General features: G+C 43.6%; 1 protein-coding gene across 2 annotated transcripts in view; it reads left to right on the top strand.

Annotated features, from left to right (window-relative positions):
* The window catches only part of LOC113406986 (arf-GAP with GTPase, ANK repeat and PH domain-containing protein 1), a 636,559-nt gene that overhangs the window by 253,726 nt on the left and 364,191 nt on the right, over positions 1-18,642 (top strand). For both annotated transcript variants that reach the window (XM_026653995.2, XM_026653996.2), the window contains one exon: positions 18,151-18,236. In XM_026653995.2, the coding sequence (XP_026509780.1) occupies positions 18,151-18,236 (86 nt within the window). The remainder of the gene's footprint in view (positions 1-18,150; positions 18,237-18,642) is intronic.

The following is an 18,642-nucleotide window of genomic DNA, read 5'->3' on the forward strand; positions in this document are numbered from 1 at the left end:
TTTCTCTGCAGAGAATAACAGTCATTTCCAAAAGTTTTAAGTTATCATACAGTTTTTTCTAAGCAAACATAAGGTAAAAGCACTACAGAGAAAACATATTGAAAACTGTAAAAGAACCTACTCGTGTGAATAAGCTTATCAGAGGACATCTGGCCCATCCCCGCAGTCTCCAGAAGGACTCTGGTTGGTGTCGGTCTTTCCAGGCTTTCCCTAAGGATTGAGCCCTCTGTGGAATGGAGGGCCTATTTGCTGTATCAGAACAAAAGTCCTGCACCTGTTTAAAACCAGCTATTTGTCCCAAAATCCCTTATTTGTCGTTGGTCCCTAGAGAATCCAGTTTGAAGTACCAGGGGATGTTTTCAAAAGGGCTGATTACCAGAGGAATTACATTAGCATACCACCTCCTCCTAGAGAAGCTACCTACAATCTCACAATAACACACAAACAATTGCATTTTTAATACAATGGACCCCAAAGGTATTATAGTTAGTAGAGTAAGATTTGTCCAGGATATGGCAGGAAATTGTCATCATTGTTGCAGTACTTTCCAGGGTTAGGGGCATATGCTTCTTACAGAAATGAAGACGTTCTTGTTTCCCCTGAATTTTACATTCTTTGCAAAACTGAAAATACTTGCCAGAAGAAAATGTGTTAAGTCACAGTGCTAGTTTAGTATTGTGGACTCTTTAAAGCCATGTCTGTACTTAGAACACTTAGTACACTAGGATTCTTGCAATGGTCCAGCTGTACAGGTCTGCTCCCTAGTGTACACAGTGTTCAGGTGTTTTTACTGCCTTGTAATATATACCCCTGAGAAGGTGGTAAATATTATGCAGTCATGCCAGGTTCAATCCTGAAGAGTACTGAAAGTCTCAAACCTATTTTATTCACTAGTTAGATATCACTGTTTCTTGTGCATCATGATAGGAGAGAGAGAGTGATTTTTAAATACAAATCTGTTTAAATGGCATAGAAATTATAATATTTTAGGTGTGATATGAAATATACATTTAATATTCTAAATATGAACACCTTTTCTCTTTGTTAGGGCTAAACAATAAGGTTCACAGTGAGATCAGGAAGTGAGATCAGGAAGATACCAGTTAATGCTTCGTTTTTTGATCCATCACAGCAGAAGCAGCTAGAGGACAGTATCAGGTACCTTTGTGTAGCTTAGTGTTTGCTTTTATGTCAGCTATTAAGTAGGGAGATTAAACATCATTGAACAGATCATGGACAATTGCAGATATTTTTAAATTTAAGTGAATAGGGGCCAGATTTTCAGATGATATAAAATGATGTTGCTTTATTGAAGTCAGTGGGACTATGCTGGTTTTCACCTCTAGTTGTCCAGAGATCTCAATCTGGCCCCTTATACTGACACGAAGTCCTTCTATATGTCCACTAAGCACTTAACTGGTTCATCTATGGTAGGAGCAATACAAGCTTCTACCTTGGTGCTATAAAGTATGTAAAGCCTGATGTATATGGACTGCCTCTGGGAATGTAAAGTTATGCATAAATTAGGCTTTTTTGTCAAATTCCTCACTGATGCTACCACCAGTTCAGCTCCACTGACACTTGCTATTGTGGGAGTGCTACTCCAGACAGGATGTCCATGGTCACTGTTACCACCAATGGGAAAAGTTTAGCAAAGTCTACTGTAGACAAGACCAAAGCCTATTCAGTACTTGGTCTCTTGATAAGCCTCCCAACAAGATGTCAAATGTAATGGTGGGTTTGGGGAGTATGCAGTATTTTTCTCTGCGGAAAGCTCCACATTTCCTAACAATGGGAGTCCAGAAGTGTGGACTTATCGTTGAGGAGAAACTTTGAAATGGCTTTGGTGATACTAAATGCATCAGCAGCCACCACATGTTCAACCAGATTTGTCAGAAACAGATGAGACAAGAATTGGTCCACTCCTGTGCACGTGATGTTTTACCTGAGACATTGGTTTCTCGTGCAAAGGAGTCACCAGAAGTTAACAGCAACATTTGTGGCAAAAGGTATCCCAAATCCTGCACTGGTGGGCCAGGGGACAGTAGGTTCCTAAGAGATCACACAATAGCTTAGCCAGACGGGATGTTAGCTTAGTGGGGTGCTTCTGTTGGTGGAAACAGACCAAAGTACTTCATAGAGGGCAGAATAGTCACAGTATCAACCAGTAAGAGTTAAGGGTGATATGGAATGGCCTTGAAGCATATAATATAGCTACTCAGTTGGGATAACTGCAATATGATGAGGCTTGGCAGAATATGTTCTTCAAGTGATTGCTTATGTCCATTCCAATTAGGTCTGTCCATGCTGCGTGCACGGCAGCCAGAAGGTTTTACCCCTAGCAGTACCTGTCGGGTCGATCCGGGTGCCCCCTGGAGTCGCGCCTTCATTGTATTGGATATAGGGCCCTGCCAACCCACCACCACATCAGTTCCTTCTTACCGCCTGTGACGGTTAGCTGGAACGTTCGTATCTCTTGCTTCGGCAAGCATCTCTCTTAGCAGTCTTTGAACTTTGTGTATATAGTTAGAGTATAATAGTAGTTAACAGTTAGTATAGTGTAGCTTTTTATATGTTTCATTTGGGGGTACTCCCCCCTTTTTTTGTTCCCGGTACCGGGGCATGTCTCAGTCCCCGGGATTTAAACCCTGTGCAGCATGTGGCAAGTCTGTGCCCAGAAGTGACCCCCACACTTCCTGTTTGCAGTGTTTGGGGGAAAGCCACCAAAAAGAGCACTGTTAGATCTGCTGGGGGTTCCGTCCGAGGACTCGGAGAGAGATCAGCACCTCAAGATCCTTCTGATGGAGGCTGCTGTCTCTCCACACTCGGACCCTGGATTGGCAGAGCCGACGCTGAGCACCTCGTCTTCGGTGTGCAGTGCGCCAACGCCGGTGGCACATGAGTCAGCACCAAGGAAGGACTCTGCCAGAGACCCTCGGCACCACTAAGGCTCCGCACATAGGGACTCCACGCAGGTCAGCAGGTGTCACCGTTCTCAATCCCCAGTGGCCCATAAGAAGAGACCCGAAAGGGGCCGCTCCCCTACATCCAGACCGGCACAGACGGAGTCCGCTGCAGTGCAAGCCACGTGAGTTCAGCTCTGCCGACTAGGGTCTCGTTGACTCCTGTCCCTACACAGGACCAGTCGAGTCTGGGCCCACAACACTCCCCTATCTGGGAGAGCCGCAACCTGCAGCTGCCATCCACGGTGGAGGTATTAGAGGTGGCCAAGGACTTTATTATCCTCATGGCACCGCCCTCCCCTCCAAGGTGGGATAGGTCTCCTACATTGGTCTCAGCGGCACCCATGAGACCCTCGGTGCTGTCCAGGGGCAAGCTAGTGATGCTGCTGCACCAGTCACCATCCCCTCGACCTTCCCCCAGTGCTCACGTAGGGGAGCTGCACCTGTCCCCAAGTTCCTGGCACCAGTCTCTGGCACCGATGGGCACCACTCCTCTGTGGTCCTCCAAAACAGAGTCTCCTACAGTTGAGGAGAAGCAGGAGATTCAGGTCTAGTAAGCGTGGGTGGCAGCCTCATCTGGTACCGTGGCCTGATCAGTGGCAGGCTCCTGCCTAGTGGCCGTTCTGGACGCCCTGGGCATTCCACCAGGGCCAGAGTCAGAGGTCCAATTCCAGGTTGGCTTTGGTGCCTCTGGCGTATCAGCAGGACCAAGCGTTCCCCGCACCGGCACCTACTGTCCTGGAAGACCGGGCGCCGAGGGCAGGGCACAGGACCTGCTCCCAGCTAGGGCCTCGTCCTCGTCCTGGCCTGATGAGGCGGTGGCAGGAATGTTGACGGCCCCTTTCCTGGAGGAGAGCAGGGTGCTCCAACAACTATTGAGGAGGGAGGCGCAGAACCTAGGGATCCAGGCAGAGGAGGCCATTGAGACATCAGACCCCGTGGTGGGCATCCTCGCCTTCTCTGGTCCCTCCCATATTGCTCTGCCACTTATCAAAACTATTAATGATACCAACAAAACAGTGTGGCAGAACCCCGCCTCCTTACCACTAATGGCAAAGAGGAACGAACGAAAGCACTTTGTTCCCTCTAAGGAGTTCAAGAACCTGTATAGTCATCCCCTGCCGGACTTCCTAGTGGTAGCCGCAGCGAATGAGCAGGAGCGCCAAGGCTACCAGGGCCCCTCCCCCAAAAACTGGGAAGCTAAAAAGCTGGACCTTTTCGGGAGAAAAATCTACTCCACAGGAGGGCTCCAGCTCAGAATATCTAACTACCAGGCCGTCCTCAGCAGGTACAATTACAACTCCTGTGGAGCAATGGCAAAATTTACAGAGCTGTTGCCAGAGGACTCCAGGGCAGAGTATTCCTCCTTAGTAGAGGAGGGCAAGCTCATTGCCCAAGCTTCGAGGCAGGCAGTCCTTGATGTGGCGGATACGGCTGCCCACACCATAGCCTCGGGGATAGCCATGAGAAGGAGCTCCTGGCTTACAAGTTTCAGGGCTCCCATATGAGGTCCAACAAATCATTCAGGACCTCCCCTTTGAGGACCTGGCACTCTTTTCAGAGAAAACTGACTCTCGGCTTCATAGCCTGAAGGACTTGAGCCACCCTCAAGTCCCTTGGCCTCTATGCTCCGGCTACACAATGGAGACATTGTAAGCCGCAACCACCGCCTTGTTTTTTCCATCCACAAAACAGGCAGGATTTTTCTCGGAGGAGTGGAAATAATAGGAAGAGGCCACCCCCCTCATCAGGCTAGGGCTCTGGTCAGGCGAAATAGTCCTCTGGCTCGAAGCAGAACTTTTGAAGGTGCACCCAGGGGCAACGCACCAGTCTGAATTCTGGATCCATCCTGCCTCACTTTATCATGCCGACTCTCCCCTTTCTACCCTGCGTGGGTCCGAATTACATTGGATCGTTGGGTACTCCGCCCAGTAGAAAAGGGATATTCCCTCCAGTTCTCCCTCCCTTCCACCTTGCTTCCACGTCCCTCTTTAGGGACCCTTTTCATGAGCAGCTCCTCGTGCAGGAGGTGCACTTGCTCCTAATGCTGGGGATAGTGGAAGAGGTTCCTCAGGAGCTGAAGGGCAAGGGGTTCTATTCCTGGTATTTCCTAATACCGAAAGCCAAAGGCCCATCCTAGACCTGTGAAATCTCAACAAGTTCATGAAGAAACTGAAGTTCCACATGGTCTCTTTGGCCTCCATTATCTCTTCCTTGGCTCCGGGGGACTGGTATGCTGCCCTCGATTTGAAGGACGCTTACTTTCATATTTCAATAATGCCATCCCTCAGAAGGTACCTTAGATTCATGGTGAACCACAATCATCATCAGTTCACAGTTCTTCCGTTCAGCCTCTCAGCAGCTCCTCAAGTGTTTACCAAGTGCATGGCAGTCGTGGCCGTGTTCCTACGTGAACATCAGGTGCAGGTGTTTCCATACCTCGATGACTGGTTAAGCAAGGACCTCTCCAAAGTGCAAGTGAGCTTCATAAGGGCTACTTTCGATGACCTGGGCCTTCTACTGAATGTACAGAAGTCAACCCTATCCCCCGTTCAGCGGATAGAGTTTATAGGGGCAGTATTGGACTCTACACAGACGAGGGCGTACCTCACGGAGTCGTGTTTCCAGTCCCTGTGCGACATCATACAAAGTCTCAGGCAGTTCCCTACTACCACAGCAAGGAATTGCCTAAAGCTTCTGGGACACATGACCGCTTGTACCTATGTGGTACAGCAGGCCAGATTGAGACTCCGACCTCTTCAGGCATGGCTGGCTTCGGTGGATCAGCCGATTTGGGATGGTCTAGACAAAGTTGTCACTCTTCCTCATCTGGTCCTCGACTCCCTCCTATGATGGCTCAACCTGCAGGAGATGTGGGCAGATGTTCCCTTAGCCAGACCCCAGCCATCCCTCTCGTTGGTGACCGACAAGTCAGCATTGGGGTGGGGTGCGCACCCGGGAGACCTCAGGCCTCTGATCCCAAGTGGAGCTCTCACTTCACATCAATGTCAGAGAGCTGAGAATGGTCTGTCTGGCATGCCAGATGTTCCAAGTTCATCTGGAAGGCAAATGTGTATCGGTTATGATGGACAATACAACAGTGTGTTTTATATAAACAGACGGGGGTGCATGCTCCTCTCCCCTGTGCCAGGAAGCCCTCAGATTGTGGGACTTTTGCATAGCTCACTCAGTACATCTGGAGGCGTTGTACCTCCCTGGAGTACAGAATGAGTTGGCGGACTATCTCAGCAAGTCCTTTCAAGGCCACGAGTGGTCCCTTCACCCGGATGTTGCAAATACCATCTTCCAACAGTGGGGGTTTCCCCAGATAGACTTGTTCGCCACGCAACACAACAGGAAGTGCCTGCAATTCTGCTCCTTCCTGAATCACAGCCCGGGCTCCATCGTGGATGCGTTCCTCCTTCCCTGGAAGGGACATCTCTTGTATGCATTCCCTCCCATACCTCTCGTTCACAAGGTGCTCCTCAAGGTTCGAAGGGACAAGGCCTCGGTGATACTTATAGCTCCAGCCTGGCCCTGCCAGCACTGTTATACATCTCTCCTGGAAGTGTCCGTGGACAACCCAATCACCTTACTGCTCTTCCTGGACCTGATAACTCAGGATCATGGCAGTCTCCAGCACCCAAACCTTGAGTCGCTTCACCTCATGGCGTGGAAGCTCTATGGCTGAATCCGATGGAGCTTGCCTATTCGGGTCCAGTCCGGGAAGTCCTCCTGGGCAGTAGGAAACCCTCCTCTAGGCTACCTACCTAGCCAAATGGAAAAGATTCACAATTTGGTCTTCCCAATATCTCCTGTCTCCAACACGTTCGTCGATACCCATGATATTGGACTACCTCCTCCACTTTGAGCAGCATGGTCTTTCCTTGTCATCAACAAAGGTCCACCTGACTGCCATCTTTACCTTCCATCCAGGCATAGAGGGCCGGTCAGTGTTCGCCAACCCTTTGGTGAGTCGTTTCCTAAAAGGTCTCGACAGACTACACCCTCACGTATGGCAGACGATCCTGGCCTCAGACCTTAACTTGGTCCTATCCAGGCTAACAGGGCCATTCTTTGAACTGCTGGTGACATGTTCTTTGCTGTACCTCTCATATAAGGTGGCGTCCCATAGCGATAACATCGGCCAGGAGGATGTCTGAGCTCAAGGCCCTAACATCTGAGCCTCCTACACCGTATTTTGTAAGGACAAAGTCCAGCTCAGACTGCATTCCGCTTTTCTCCCTAAGATTGTCTCCCAGTTCCATGTTAACCAGGATATCTTCCTTCCAGATTTCTATTCTAAGCCGCATGCAAGCAGCAGGGAGCAAAAACTTCATTCGTTGGACATTCGCCGGGCATTAGCTTTCTATATCGAGCACACAAAAACCATTTCAGAAGTCCATTCAGCCGTTTGTCGTAGTAGCATACAGAATGAAGGGGCTTCCAGTCTCCTCCCAAAGGATTTTGTCATGGATCACGTTGTGTATCCGGGCATACCATGATCTGGCAAAGGTACCTGTCCTTCTGCTTACAGTACACTCCACAAGGGCACAGGCATCATGGGTTCCTGGCCCATGTTCCAACCCAGGAAATTTGCAGAGCTGTGACGTGGTCAACAATACATATTTTATCTCGCATTACGCTATTACCCAGCAGGCTATAGACGATGCAGCCTTTGGCAGAGCGGTGCTGCAATCAGCGAACCTTTGAGCTCTGACCCCAAAACTTAGACTTGGTAATCACCTAATTGGAATGTACATGAGCAATGACTCAAAGAAGAAAAAACGATTATCTACCTTTTGTAGCTGTTGTTCTTCCAGATGTGTTGCTCATGTCCGTTCCAATACTCACCCACCAACCCCTCTGTTGGAGTGAAATGGCAGGAAGGAACTGGGGTGGTGGTGGGTCGGCAGGGCCCTTTATCCAGCACCATGAAGTCGTGACTTCCGGGGGAGCCTGGGCCAACCCAACAGTTATTGCTAGTGGAAAAATCTTCCAGCTGCCGTGCACGCACACCTAATTCGAATGGACATGAGCAACACATATCGAAGAACAACAGTTACGAAAGGTAGGTAACTGTTTTTTTTTAATTTTTGTATAATTTAGGTGGATAATATCATCATTCATTTAAAAACTTTTTAATTTTTTTTAATCAATTGTAAATTTTCATAGTTGTGGGAAATTACTAGGGAGATCTGGCAATGAGGGGGTTGGACAATTATTTAATGATATTGAGATTCAAAAAGTTGCTGCTTTAGAACTGTTAAAACAAAAATTGTCAAGATATGTCAAAATATACAAAGTAAATAGCCTTCAATCAAACTCTAATACGTTCTCAAGCAGCATTTGTCTGACAATCATCAAAAATGTACAGATAGGCAATGGAAATATTTTTTTCCCATTGGTTTGTGTGTATAGGGTGAAATAAACGTTCATCAACATTTACCAATAAAAATCTAATCCTTCCAAGCCTAGCTATGATAGATAACATGCCGGCTAGACCCTATCTGAACAAGGAGAGAAGAAATGGATCTCCCAACCTGCAACAGGAGATTAGTCTTAGAGTTTGAGCAAGAGAAAAACCCACAGTCGTTATATGCACACCACGTAAAAGGGAAATTTGATCTCAGCACATATAAGCTTAGCAGGTAATAGCTGTAGCTGAATGGAATCTCCAGCTCAATTTCTTCCTTTGCAAAAAAAAACCCCGAACAGCTTAGCTACTGGTCTGTTTGCCTACAAGACTCCAGATTCTCCTCCAAGAAAAGAACTCAACTGACATCCATGACTCAAAATTTGGACAAGGTTAAGGTGCTGTTGCAAAGAACATGGGTTGTCTCCAGCACCGGGAGAGGTGAACGTATCCGACCTAGAATTAAAGATGGGCTGTTCTTTAGAAGGAAGAGTCCAATGTTAAAATGCCAAATAACAGCATTGTTTGTCCATGGAGGAAGGCAAACTTGTTTCCACCAGGACATTAAATGTTTCTGCAGGTTCATAGGACTCAATTGTGGTATTTATCTGTGCATCAAACACTCAACCTCGCTATTGAGCAGTCTGTCCCTCAACAGCTTGTCTATTTAAGTGGCTGTTCTCACAGCTGTTGCCACAGTAAGGAGACTTGGAGTTTAGTATGCTACCCATGGGCCCTCAAGATTGGTTCTGAGGCCTACCTTTTCTGAATGGAAACAGTGTGTCATTTTTCTCCAAGGTCAACTTCTTGTTCCATAGGACACAGGGAACAGTGCAGCAGTCGCCCTATCTGAGGCCATCACATACATCAGAGAGGTTAGGGCTTAAGTTAGATATGTGCAGGTGCTCTAAATCTACAGAATGTGCTTAAGTCCCTTCTGAAGAGTTGGCCTTTTCTTAATTGTATATCACCTAGATGCAAAGGGTATGAAAACTTCAGTCTCCATTTAGCTGAGTGGGGGACTATATGAGAGGAATGTAGCCAAGAGCCTCGGGCATCCTTTGGAATCAGGACACATTCCCTGAGAGCAATGATGACATCCTGCAAAGACGCAGGGTGCTGCCTCATGAGAAGATGTAAACAGATTAATAGATTTTAAAGCCAGATCGGAGCATTATGATCATCTAGTCTGACCACCTGTATAACACAGGCCAAAGAACCTTCACGATATTTTTTACATCAAGCTCGTAACTTATGAGTGATAGCATATCTTTTACAAAGACACTGAGAGCTGACAGTGATGTCAAGTGATGGACAAAGCAGCATATCTTTAGGTAAGTTTTTCCAGTGGTTAATTACCTTTTCTGTTAAATTTGCTGCTTGTTTCTAGTGAGCTTCCAAGCTCTGCTGGCCAGTCTGTATATGTGACCTCTCCCCATAGTTTAATATTCAAGCCGTTTTTGTCATCTCAATATACACCAGCAATGATTTCATATTTGGTTCCAGATAATTGATGAAGATATTGAATAGCATTGGGTGAAGAACATTATGGGACCCCAATAGACATAGCCCATTGTATAACAATTTCCCATTTAGAATTAGAGAACTCTTTTGAGATCTCAGTTAACCAGTTTTAATCCATTTTAAATGGACTACATTGATTTTTGTGTGGTCCTTCCTATCTTTAACAGAATATCACGTGGCATTAAGTCTAAGAAGTCTAAGAATATGATATGGACACAGTTACCTTTACCAACAAAACTTGCGCTCTCATCAGAAAAGATATCAGATTTGTTTGATATATATGTATGTTCTCTACTGATTTCATCCCATATCAGACTTTGCTTGATATTACCCAGGATTGATGTCAGACTAACTTGCCTATAGTTACCCAAATCATCCCAGTTACACATTTTAGATATTGGCACAACATGAACTGTTTTCCAGTCTTCAGAAACGTCTTCAGTGTTCCAAGATTTGTTAAAAATCAACATTAATGGTTCAGAATGCTCATTGGCCATTTATTTTAATACCTCTTGGTGCAAGTTATGGCCTGATTCTGATTCCTAAACTGCAGGCAAGCTTAAGACCTATTGTTAAAGGACTGTTCCACTTCCTACTGGAAGAAAGGACGTTGTCTGGTAAGTATGGGTACATTTTCCTGTATGTAACCAGTCTGCTGTTAATTGATGTAATCTATTTAGCAAAATCAATAAGACTCTAAAATGAAAGATAGGGGCTGATTTGTGCAGAAATATTTGATTTTTTTAAAGCGGTTACATAACTTTTTTGAGTCCTATGTAATGGATATGCAGAAAAATATGAAATGACCAGAAATAATTAGGCTTGGAAGGATTAGGTTTTTATTGGAAAATTTCAATAAACGTCAGTTTCACCGTACACACAAACCGACAAACAAATATTTCCAACAACATGATTTAATAGAAAGTGTGCATGGCAAAAGTGTGTTGACTCTTGTAGCCCCGCTGCAAGAGTGTTTATATTGCTTCTGAGTCTCTTGCTTAGGTACTCATTGTGCAGCTATGAACGCCGTTCAGACAACTTTGACCATTTTTAAAACTGTTTAATGGAATTCTTGGTATCTTAGGTAGCTGTACTGAAGTTAACTTCAAAACTGGAACAAGCAGACATGAATTGGCCAAATATATAATATTACTAATAGCAATATCAGTTCAAGCACTGTACGTACCCACCTAAAAAGTGATGATCAAGGTCTTAAGCTTATTGTTTTAGCCATAACCTGATTAAGAGGAGATGTCCTCTTTTAAAAAGATAAGTCTTTAAAAAAAATAAGTTAGCAATTTGATGTTCTTAAAAATAAAATGTCTTAATAGTACATGTAATTTTTTTTTTTTTAAAGCACACCTACGAAACCTGAAATACAATCTCTGATGCAAACTGGCTTCAATTTCTAGCATGAGCTTGCTGGCTATTTTTTGGAGGAATAGAATATCTGGCATTTCAAAGAAGAACCACAGCGATGGAAACTCAAATATATTAGGGATAAAACATATAGAGGTTTATATAACCTTAAAATAATCTTCCACATCTTATTTTTATCCTGTATTTATCGTACCCAGTACTACATAGATTTGGAGGTCATCCACATGACAATCTTAATCCTGATCATAGTGCCATATTATTTGATCCCAGTGGCAATTTTCAGTAAAAAAAGATGGTAAACAAAATAGAGCCAAGGGGCACACCGTGACAAATCAGTGATTGCTTGAGTGAGCAGTTAGCCAATGAAACAAATAGTCATTAGCAAGAGAAACTGTGAGATGTGATACTCTTTGTCTCACAAGCTCACCTGGGTGATGTAAAAGGATCCCCTAATCTGCAGTGCCAGTGCATAGAATTATCTTTAGTATTTAACATATGCATGTTAAACTAAGTATTTTAACAAAGGACACAGAGTTCCTCCAGCTGCTTCTCAAACCAAACAGTGCTTGAAATAGGACAAAAATAGAAATTAGGTTAACAAACCTGCCCTGATCTCTTCAGCCCAATATTCTGATGGATGCCAGGCCTATACCATGACTGACAAATCTGTGGCTGATGCATGGATTTATTTTAGTTTTACATTTATTGAAGCCAGGCCCTTTGTCAGATGGCTGGGCCACCTTTAAGTGACACTCTAGCCTTGTATAACTATCCTAGAATTTTAGTTGTGTGCAACATGGGGGAGGGGAGCATGAAAGAGAGGTATATATTATTTTTTCCCTATTCATGAGCACTTTCGTGAATACGTGGTTTATGGTAGGCACACATATCTCCGTGCCTGTATGCATGAAGTTTTCACATATACAATAGTTGAGTTTGAGTCCATGCAGCCCTAACTTGCACAAACATTGACATGTTTGCACGCATAAGTTGGTGTGCAGGTTTGAAAACATGGGCTTGTGTTAACACCTCCTAAATCTGCTCTGAAGAGACTGAAGAGATACTACTTCTTGCCTTGTGCAATATTTTCAGTCATAACACTGAAGTTGAAAGATATCACTTGTTTAAACTGATCTGGAACTCAGACTTCCTGTATGCTGAAGTATCCCTCAGTCTTGTGACTTTCTCCTCACAAGATTTTTTTCTTGTAAAGCTGATGTGACTTCTTTTGAAGTCACTACCTGGGTAGTATTTTTTTCTAATTACATTGGTCTGCCTGATAGCAAAGATTATTTGTCCATGAATTGATCAGTATGTTTAACAGGGCTTTCCCCAACCATCTTTCTTTGAAAATTCTAAACATTGCAAAACAGGCTGAAAGAGGGTAGCCTTGTAGTCCTGGCTCCATGTGTTTACAAAGCAGTAATTGCTTGGATTTAGCATTTAGGGAGGAATTCCTCCTGTTTCTGAAATAGGGGAGCCCAAACTGTATTATTCACTTAGATCTCTGGTTCTGTTTAGAATATCTTTTAGGGCTGGCCAAACTTCAGGATTTTTTCCCCTGGCTGCATCCTTCAGGCTTTTAAATTATGTAGATGGGGTATATTGGAAGGAATCCTATCTGTCATTTATAACTTAAAACCAACCAAAAATGAGTATTTGAATGAGGCCAATATCAGTATATTTTCTGTTGTTGTTCTGTTGTTAAACATTCCTCAGTGTTAATAACAACTTCTCAAACTACTTATATCCTGAAATTAGAATCCTGCACCGATAACGGTTATGGAATGAACATTCATTTGAGGTGTGTCAGTTTTTGGAGGCTAATGTTTTCCTTTTTTACCCTTTTAGGGTTAGAGTTTCTCACTTTTCAGTCAATTTTATTTTGTAATTGGCTTCATTTTTGAGGGATCTCTTACTTCCCAATCAGAAACTGACTGGAAAGTCCCAGTACACTAGATGGCTATGCTAGTGTCTTTGAGAGCACTAGTAGAAGGTATATAGTGTGTTCTTCTAAGCTCTGCAGACCAGAAAACCTTAAAATGCTCCGGGAGTTTTTCCTGTCTCTCACTGAGAACTAGGATCCCCCAGAGTGAAAATCAGGCAAGATAACTTCAGAAAGGTAGGGTTACAAGACAAGTAAATCTTTCTTTCATTTTTCTACATGTAAATCCAGGCTGTCATAGTATCATGAGTTACTATACAGCCTTAGAATGGCATGAAAATTGTAAATAAATTAGGAGAAATCTAAGAATTACTTCAATAACTTTTCTGTATGTGATCTTTTGATTTGAAGATTTGTTATTGCTGTACTTCCCAGGAAATGGTTGCACTAGTATGCAAGTGTAAGGAATAAAAGATTAAAATAACACCCAAGGAACCAATGTACTCAACTTTAAAGGCAAGGTACCAGGCTCATTGTATTGGAGTTAGGCATATATTTATCCATCATAGCGTCGTTCATTCTAGCATGATTTACTTAATTAAATTGATGCAAATTTTATATAAGTAAGGTAGGAATGCAGTAATAGAAACAGAATTGTAATAACTGCCCTTTTGGTTTCTGAGACAAGGTGGATGAGGTAATATCTCTTATTGGATCCACTTCTGTTGGTGAAAGAGAAGCTTTCAAGCTACACAGAGCTCTTCAGGTCCTGGAGGTAATTGTGTTGTGAGCAAGACACGATAAGTCATTCTTCCGCTTTACTCTGCGCTGGTTAGGCCTCAACTGGAGTATTGTGTCCAGTTCTGGGCACCGCATTTCAAGAAAGATGTGGAGAAATTGGAGAGGGTCCAGAGAAGAGCAACAAGAATGATTAAAGGTCTTGAGAACATGACCTATGAAGGAAGGCTGAAAGAATTGGGTTTGTTTAGTTTGGAAAAGAGAAGACTGAGAAGGGGACATGATAGCAGTTTTCAGGTATCTAAAAGGGTGTCATAAGGAGGAGGGAGAAAACTTGTTCACCGTAGCCTCTGAGGATAGAACAAGAAGCAATGGGCTTAAACTGCAGCAAGGGAGGTTTAGGTTGGACATTAGGAAAAAGTTACTAACTGTCAGGATGGTTAAACACTGGAATAAATTGCCTAGGGAGGTTGTGGAATCTCCATCTCTGGAGATATTTAAGAGTAGGTTAGATAAATGTCTATCAGGGACGGTCTAGACAGTATTTGGTCCTGCCATGAGGGCAGGGGACTGGACTCAATGACCTCTCGAGGTCCCTTCCAGTCCTAGAATCTATGAATCTATGAAAGACAATGTAATATAGTTTTATGTAAAGTGAAGATAATTCAGGTTCCGAAGAATTCTCTGTGTAGCTCGAAAGCTTGTCTCTTTCACCAACAGAAGTGGGCCCAATAAAATATATAGCCTCACCCACCTTGTCTCTCACGTGTCCTGGGACTGACACAGCTACAAGAACACTGCAAACAACTTTTGGTTTATGGCACATGATGTTTTGGAAGAAAAAAAAAGCAACCCGTTAAATAAATGAGAACTTGTGGATAACATTATACATACAGAGGGGTGGCCAAACTGTGGCTCATGAGCTACATGCAGCTCTTTTACAGTTAGTGTGGCTTGCGGAGCTCCCCCCCGCCCCATCCATTCTCCACTTACGAGACTCAGGGGTTGGGGGGGGGGGGGACGCTCAGGGCTTCTTCCCTGTGGTGGGGTGATGGGGCTGGAGCTTCTTCCAGAGACTACTCATGCCTCCTGAGAGTGGGGGGTGTGTGTCACAATTTAAAGGTTCGCCCCCCCCCCCCCCCAGCAGCTTGACTCTTGCCCCCAAGCACACCCTCCCTTTTATCCTCAGCGGCCCTTCCCTGCAGCTCCCAGGTGTTAGCTCTGCCTGGAGAGGCAGCTGCAAACAGCTGGGAACTGCAGGGAGGGGCTCCTGCTTTAGCTCTGCAGGGAGAAGCAGCTGCAAAAGCAATGGCTCTCCCTGCAGCTCCCAGGTGTTTGCTGTTGCCTCTCCCTATGGCCAGAGTTCCCAGCTTATCAGTTCTAGCAGCTGCTGCACAGGGAGGAGGCCTGGCGGCACCATGTGAGCGAGTGGGGCCAGCAAAGCCTGGCAAAAATCTGGGGTGGGGGGCACGTGACCTCACATGCTTCCACCATGCGTCGCCTCTGGCTTCTGCCCAGTGGGGAAGGGTATCTCGGGGCTTCAGCCCTGCAGGAGATGCTTGCCAGGGCGTGGGGCTTAAGCCCTAGGCCCCGGCAGGTGCGCCCTGGCTCTCAAACTTCTGAAGATTGTTGTATGCAGCTTGGAGGGTCAGTAAGTTGGCTACCCTTGTCAGATGTTGATTTCCTACTTCTGCTTCCCCCAAAATGAATCTTTGACATATCAGACACCTTTAAGGATGTTAGGTTCTCCCAGTTTAATGCTAGTAAATTGCAGCTGCCACTTTAGATGACAGGGAGAAGTGGCAATCCAGATAAGTGAAATCTCTCTCTCTGGTGGTTGCAGCCACCTTCTCCTTACTACATGCATACTGTACACACTTACTGGGTTGTCTTTTAACTTATGAAGACTATGAAAATGCATTGAGATCTACATGGCCCAAGACTTTCTCCCCCCCCCCCCGTGAATAAATTATGGATCATGAGTAAGATGGATGCTCTTTCTTAAATGGGTATACATTAACCGTTTTACAGTTAGCCTGTTCAGAGTTCCAGTATTTACTAATAAAAGGTGGGAAGGCCGAAAACTGAGGGCTGCTGCAACAATTGCTCAGAATCTTCACTTTACATCAAACTACATTACCGTGTCATTCAGTTATTTAGAGCTTAAAAATGTACATGTCCCCAGAGGAGTATATTATTGAGCATTTACCATATTGAATTCTATTAATTCTTTACTAAGCCGATTACGTGTTTTTTTGGTAAACTTTATTGTATTTTTTTTCAAAAGAAAATAATGAGATTAATGGAAATTCAGACTTAGTGATCTAAGATGGTCTGCTTTCTTTGATCCATTTAATTTTATTTTTAGAATTCTATTAATGATGGACTTGAAAGGATTTTTGTCTGGGACTCGATCTTGGGAGCCAAAGGCTCAATCCAGCTAACCAAAAGCATCTTCTGAGCTTCAGTAGATTTGTACAGTGTGATGACCAGACAAATCAGTATTTCCCACGCTTTTACTGGTGCTTCTGAGCTATATGTAATGAAGACGTATAAAGAAAAAGCTCTGTTCTAGCCAGTTTTACTCAATGATTTGTAGCGATCTTAAAAACGGAATCCATTGCACCTTGCTGAGCTGTTCAGTAATCTCAGCAAATCAAGCAATTCTGTATTGATCTAGCAATCAAGAAAGGGGAAAAGGTGGGTCTGAAGTAGCCAGTGTTTAATTTTGTATCATTTCCCTGAATTCCATTCATAGTTCTGTTAAACGTTTCAAAGGATTATTGCTGGCTTCCGCTTGCTGGCCTTTTCTCTTTGTTGTGTGAAGAATGATGCACAAAAGACTTGAGTTGAATGTTCTTCTATAAGAACACTTATTTCAGTAGTCCACTTTCATATGAAATATTTTTTCTTAAGTATTTTTCAGTTTTACTAGTATGACAAGTTTATGAAGAAAAGGTAGAGTTGAGAAATTAGGTTAAAAACAAGACGAGGAAGAATTGGAAGTAGCCTAAGTTTTAATACAACAAGAGGAAAAACTAGACATATTTTATACCAATAACATAATACTATTAGCATATCTTTGCCTGTTGAACTCAGATGTGGGTTAATTGGAAGGCATTATGCATAGAGGCTGAGGGCTTGGGTGGCTTAGTCAGTAAGATAAGAATGCTTTCACTTCTAGGAGCAGAGTATAAATCCATCCTAAAGCCTTAAGTGGACCAGGTTTGCTAATCTTGGTTCAGGCTCAGAAACCTAAGTGTAATCTGGCATTATCTGGAGTCTGTCATGAGAAACAGCATGGTGCCTGAAATGCCTCTCAGCCAAGGGAAGGGTAATCCCTATCTCACCCGCAGGTCAGACTTGAAGTCATTGACCAGGGCAGTGGTGAGGAAACTTTCCGTGCAGTTGCATGCCTCATTTAATCTGTGACCGTTGAAGAGGTCAGTTTCTGAAGTGCCAGTTCCTTGGTCTTCACAAGCACTCAATACTCCATTTCCTTGCAAAATATGTATTTGAAGCCCAGAAATAGTTCTTGCTTCAGATAAGGGTTTGTAGCTTCTACCATTTTATCGCTAACCCAAAATAAGTCTCTAATTCATCCTGTTAGTAAATGGTACAGCACTTCTCTCATAGTTTAGTACATCTCACAGAGATGCCATCATTGTAGTTCTTCTGTCTAACGTGTGTAGTGTTTCAGCACCCTTTCCCCAGTTGTGACTTGTGAGCAGAGAATACCATTTTCATAACGTTAAATGTTGACTTTTAAGAACTGGGCTTCTCTTGAGGAAAAATAAAGAGTGAATGTAGCTTAATTATTTTAGTTCGCATATGAGGTCAATGTGAAAATTCAGTATTGTATGTAACTTCAGATTAATACCATTTTGTCAACACTTGCATTTCCCAAATTACTATTTTAAACCACATCTGGATTGTGGACAAAATGACTTCATATACTAGCTATCAAAATTTTTAACAATCTCTTATTTTCTTAAGGAGCATGTGTAATAGAGCCCTTGAAATATGCTTCTCAATCAGACATATAATTCCTTAAAAATATGTAATTGAATTAGCTTTCCTAAATGTCTTGCATCCATGAAACTTTATAGATTTGAGCTACATTTGTAATTAATACATAATGCATTATTCTTATGTGAGAGTCGTAGAATTGTTATTTTCCACAAGTGAAGCCTTTGTTTGTGTTTTACTTTTTCTTTTGTGTAATGAGTTACTTTATGTGACAGGTGGGAGATTCAAGAAAGAGATAGTAGTTGATGGACAAAGCTATCTGCTGCTGATTAGAGATGAAGGGGGCCCTCCAGAGGCACAGGTGAGCATTGCATTTAGAGCTTTATTAGGCTAGACTATAGATCATGAAAATGAATAACAACTTTAATGAAATTATATCTTATTTGGTATAAGAAAAAGTGCAAAGAATTAAGCCAGTAGGTTGAGAAAACTTGATGTTTTCATAGGAGGTTGTTACATGTCTTTAAGAATATAAATGTGATGGATTAAAACTTGCTCATGTAACTCAAAACAGAATGCACTGATTGCCCTCCTAGGAAGGCAGCAGAATATATTACTCCTGATGTGAACAAGCTATATCGCAGTCTGCTCAGGTCACCTAACCTGAAAGCAAAGCTGGCTCGTTGCCCCACCTTTTCCAACAGCCTGAGGAAAATGGAGATATCATTTAAATCTACCTTTTTGGGGGAGAATTTCCATACACTTGA

This window comes from Terrapene carolina, unplaced genomic scaffold (assembly GCF_002925995.2).
Source record: "Terrapene carolina triunguis isolate 2854851 unplaced genomic scaffold, T_m_triunguis-2.0 Scaffold175, whole genome shotgun sequence".
NCBI classification, from domain to species: Eukaryota; Metazoa; Chordata; order Testudines; family Emydidae; genus Terrapene; species Terrapene triunguis.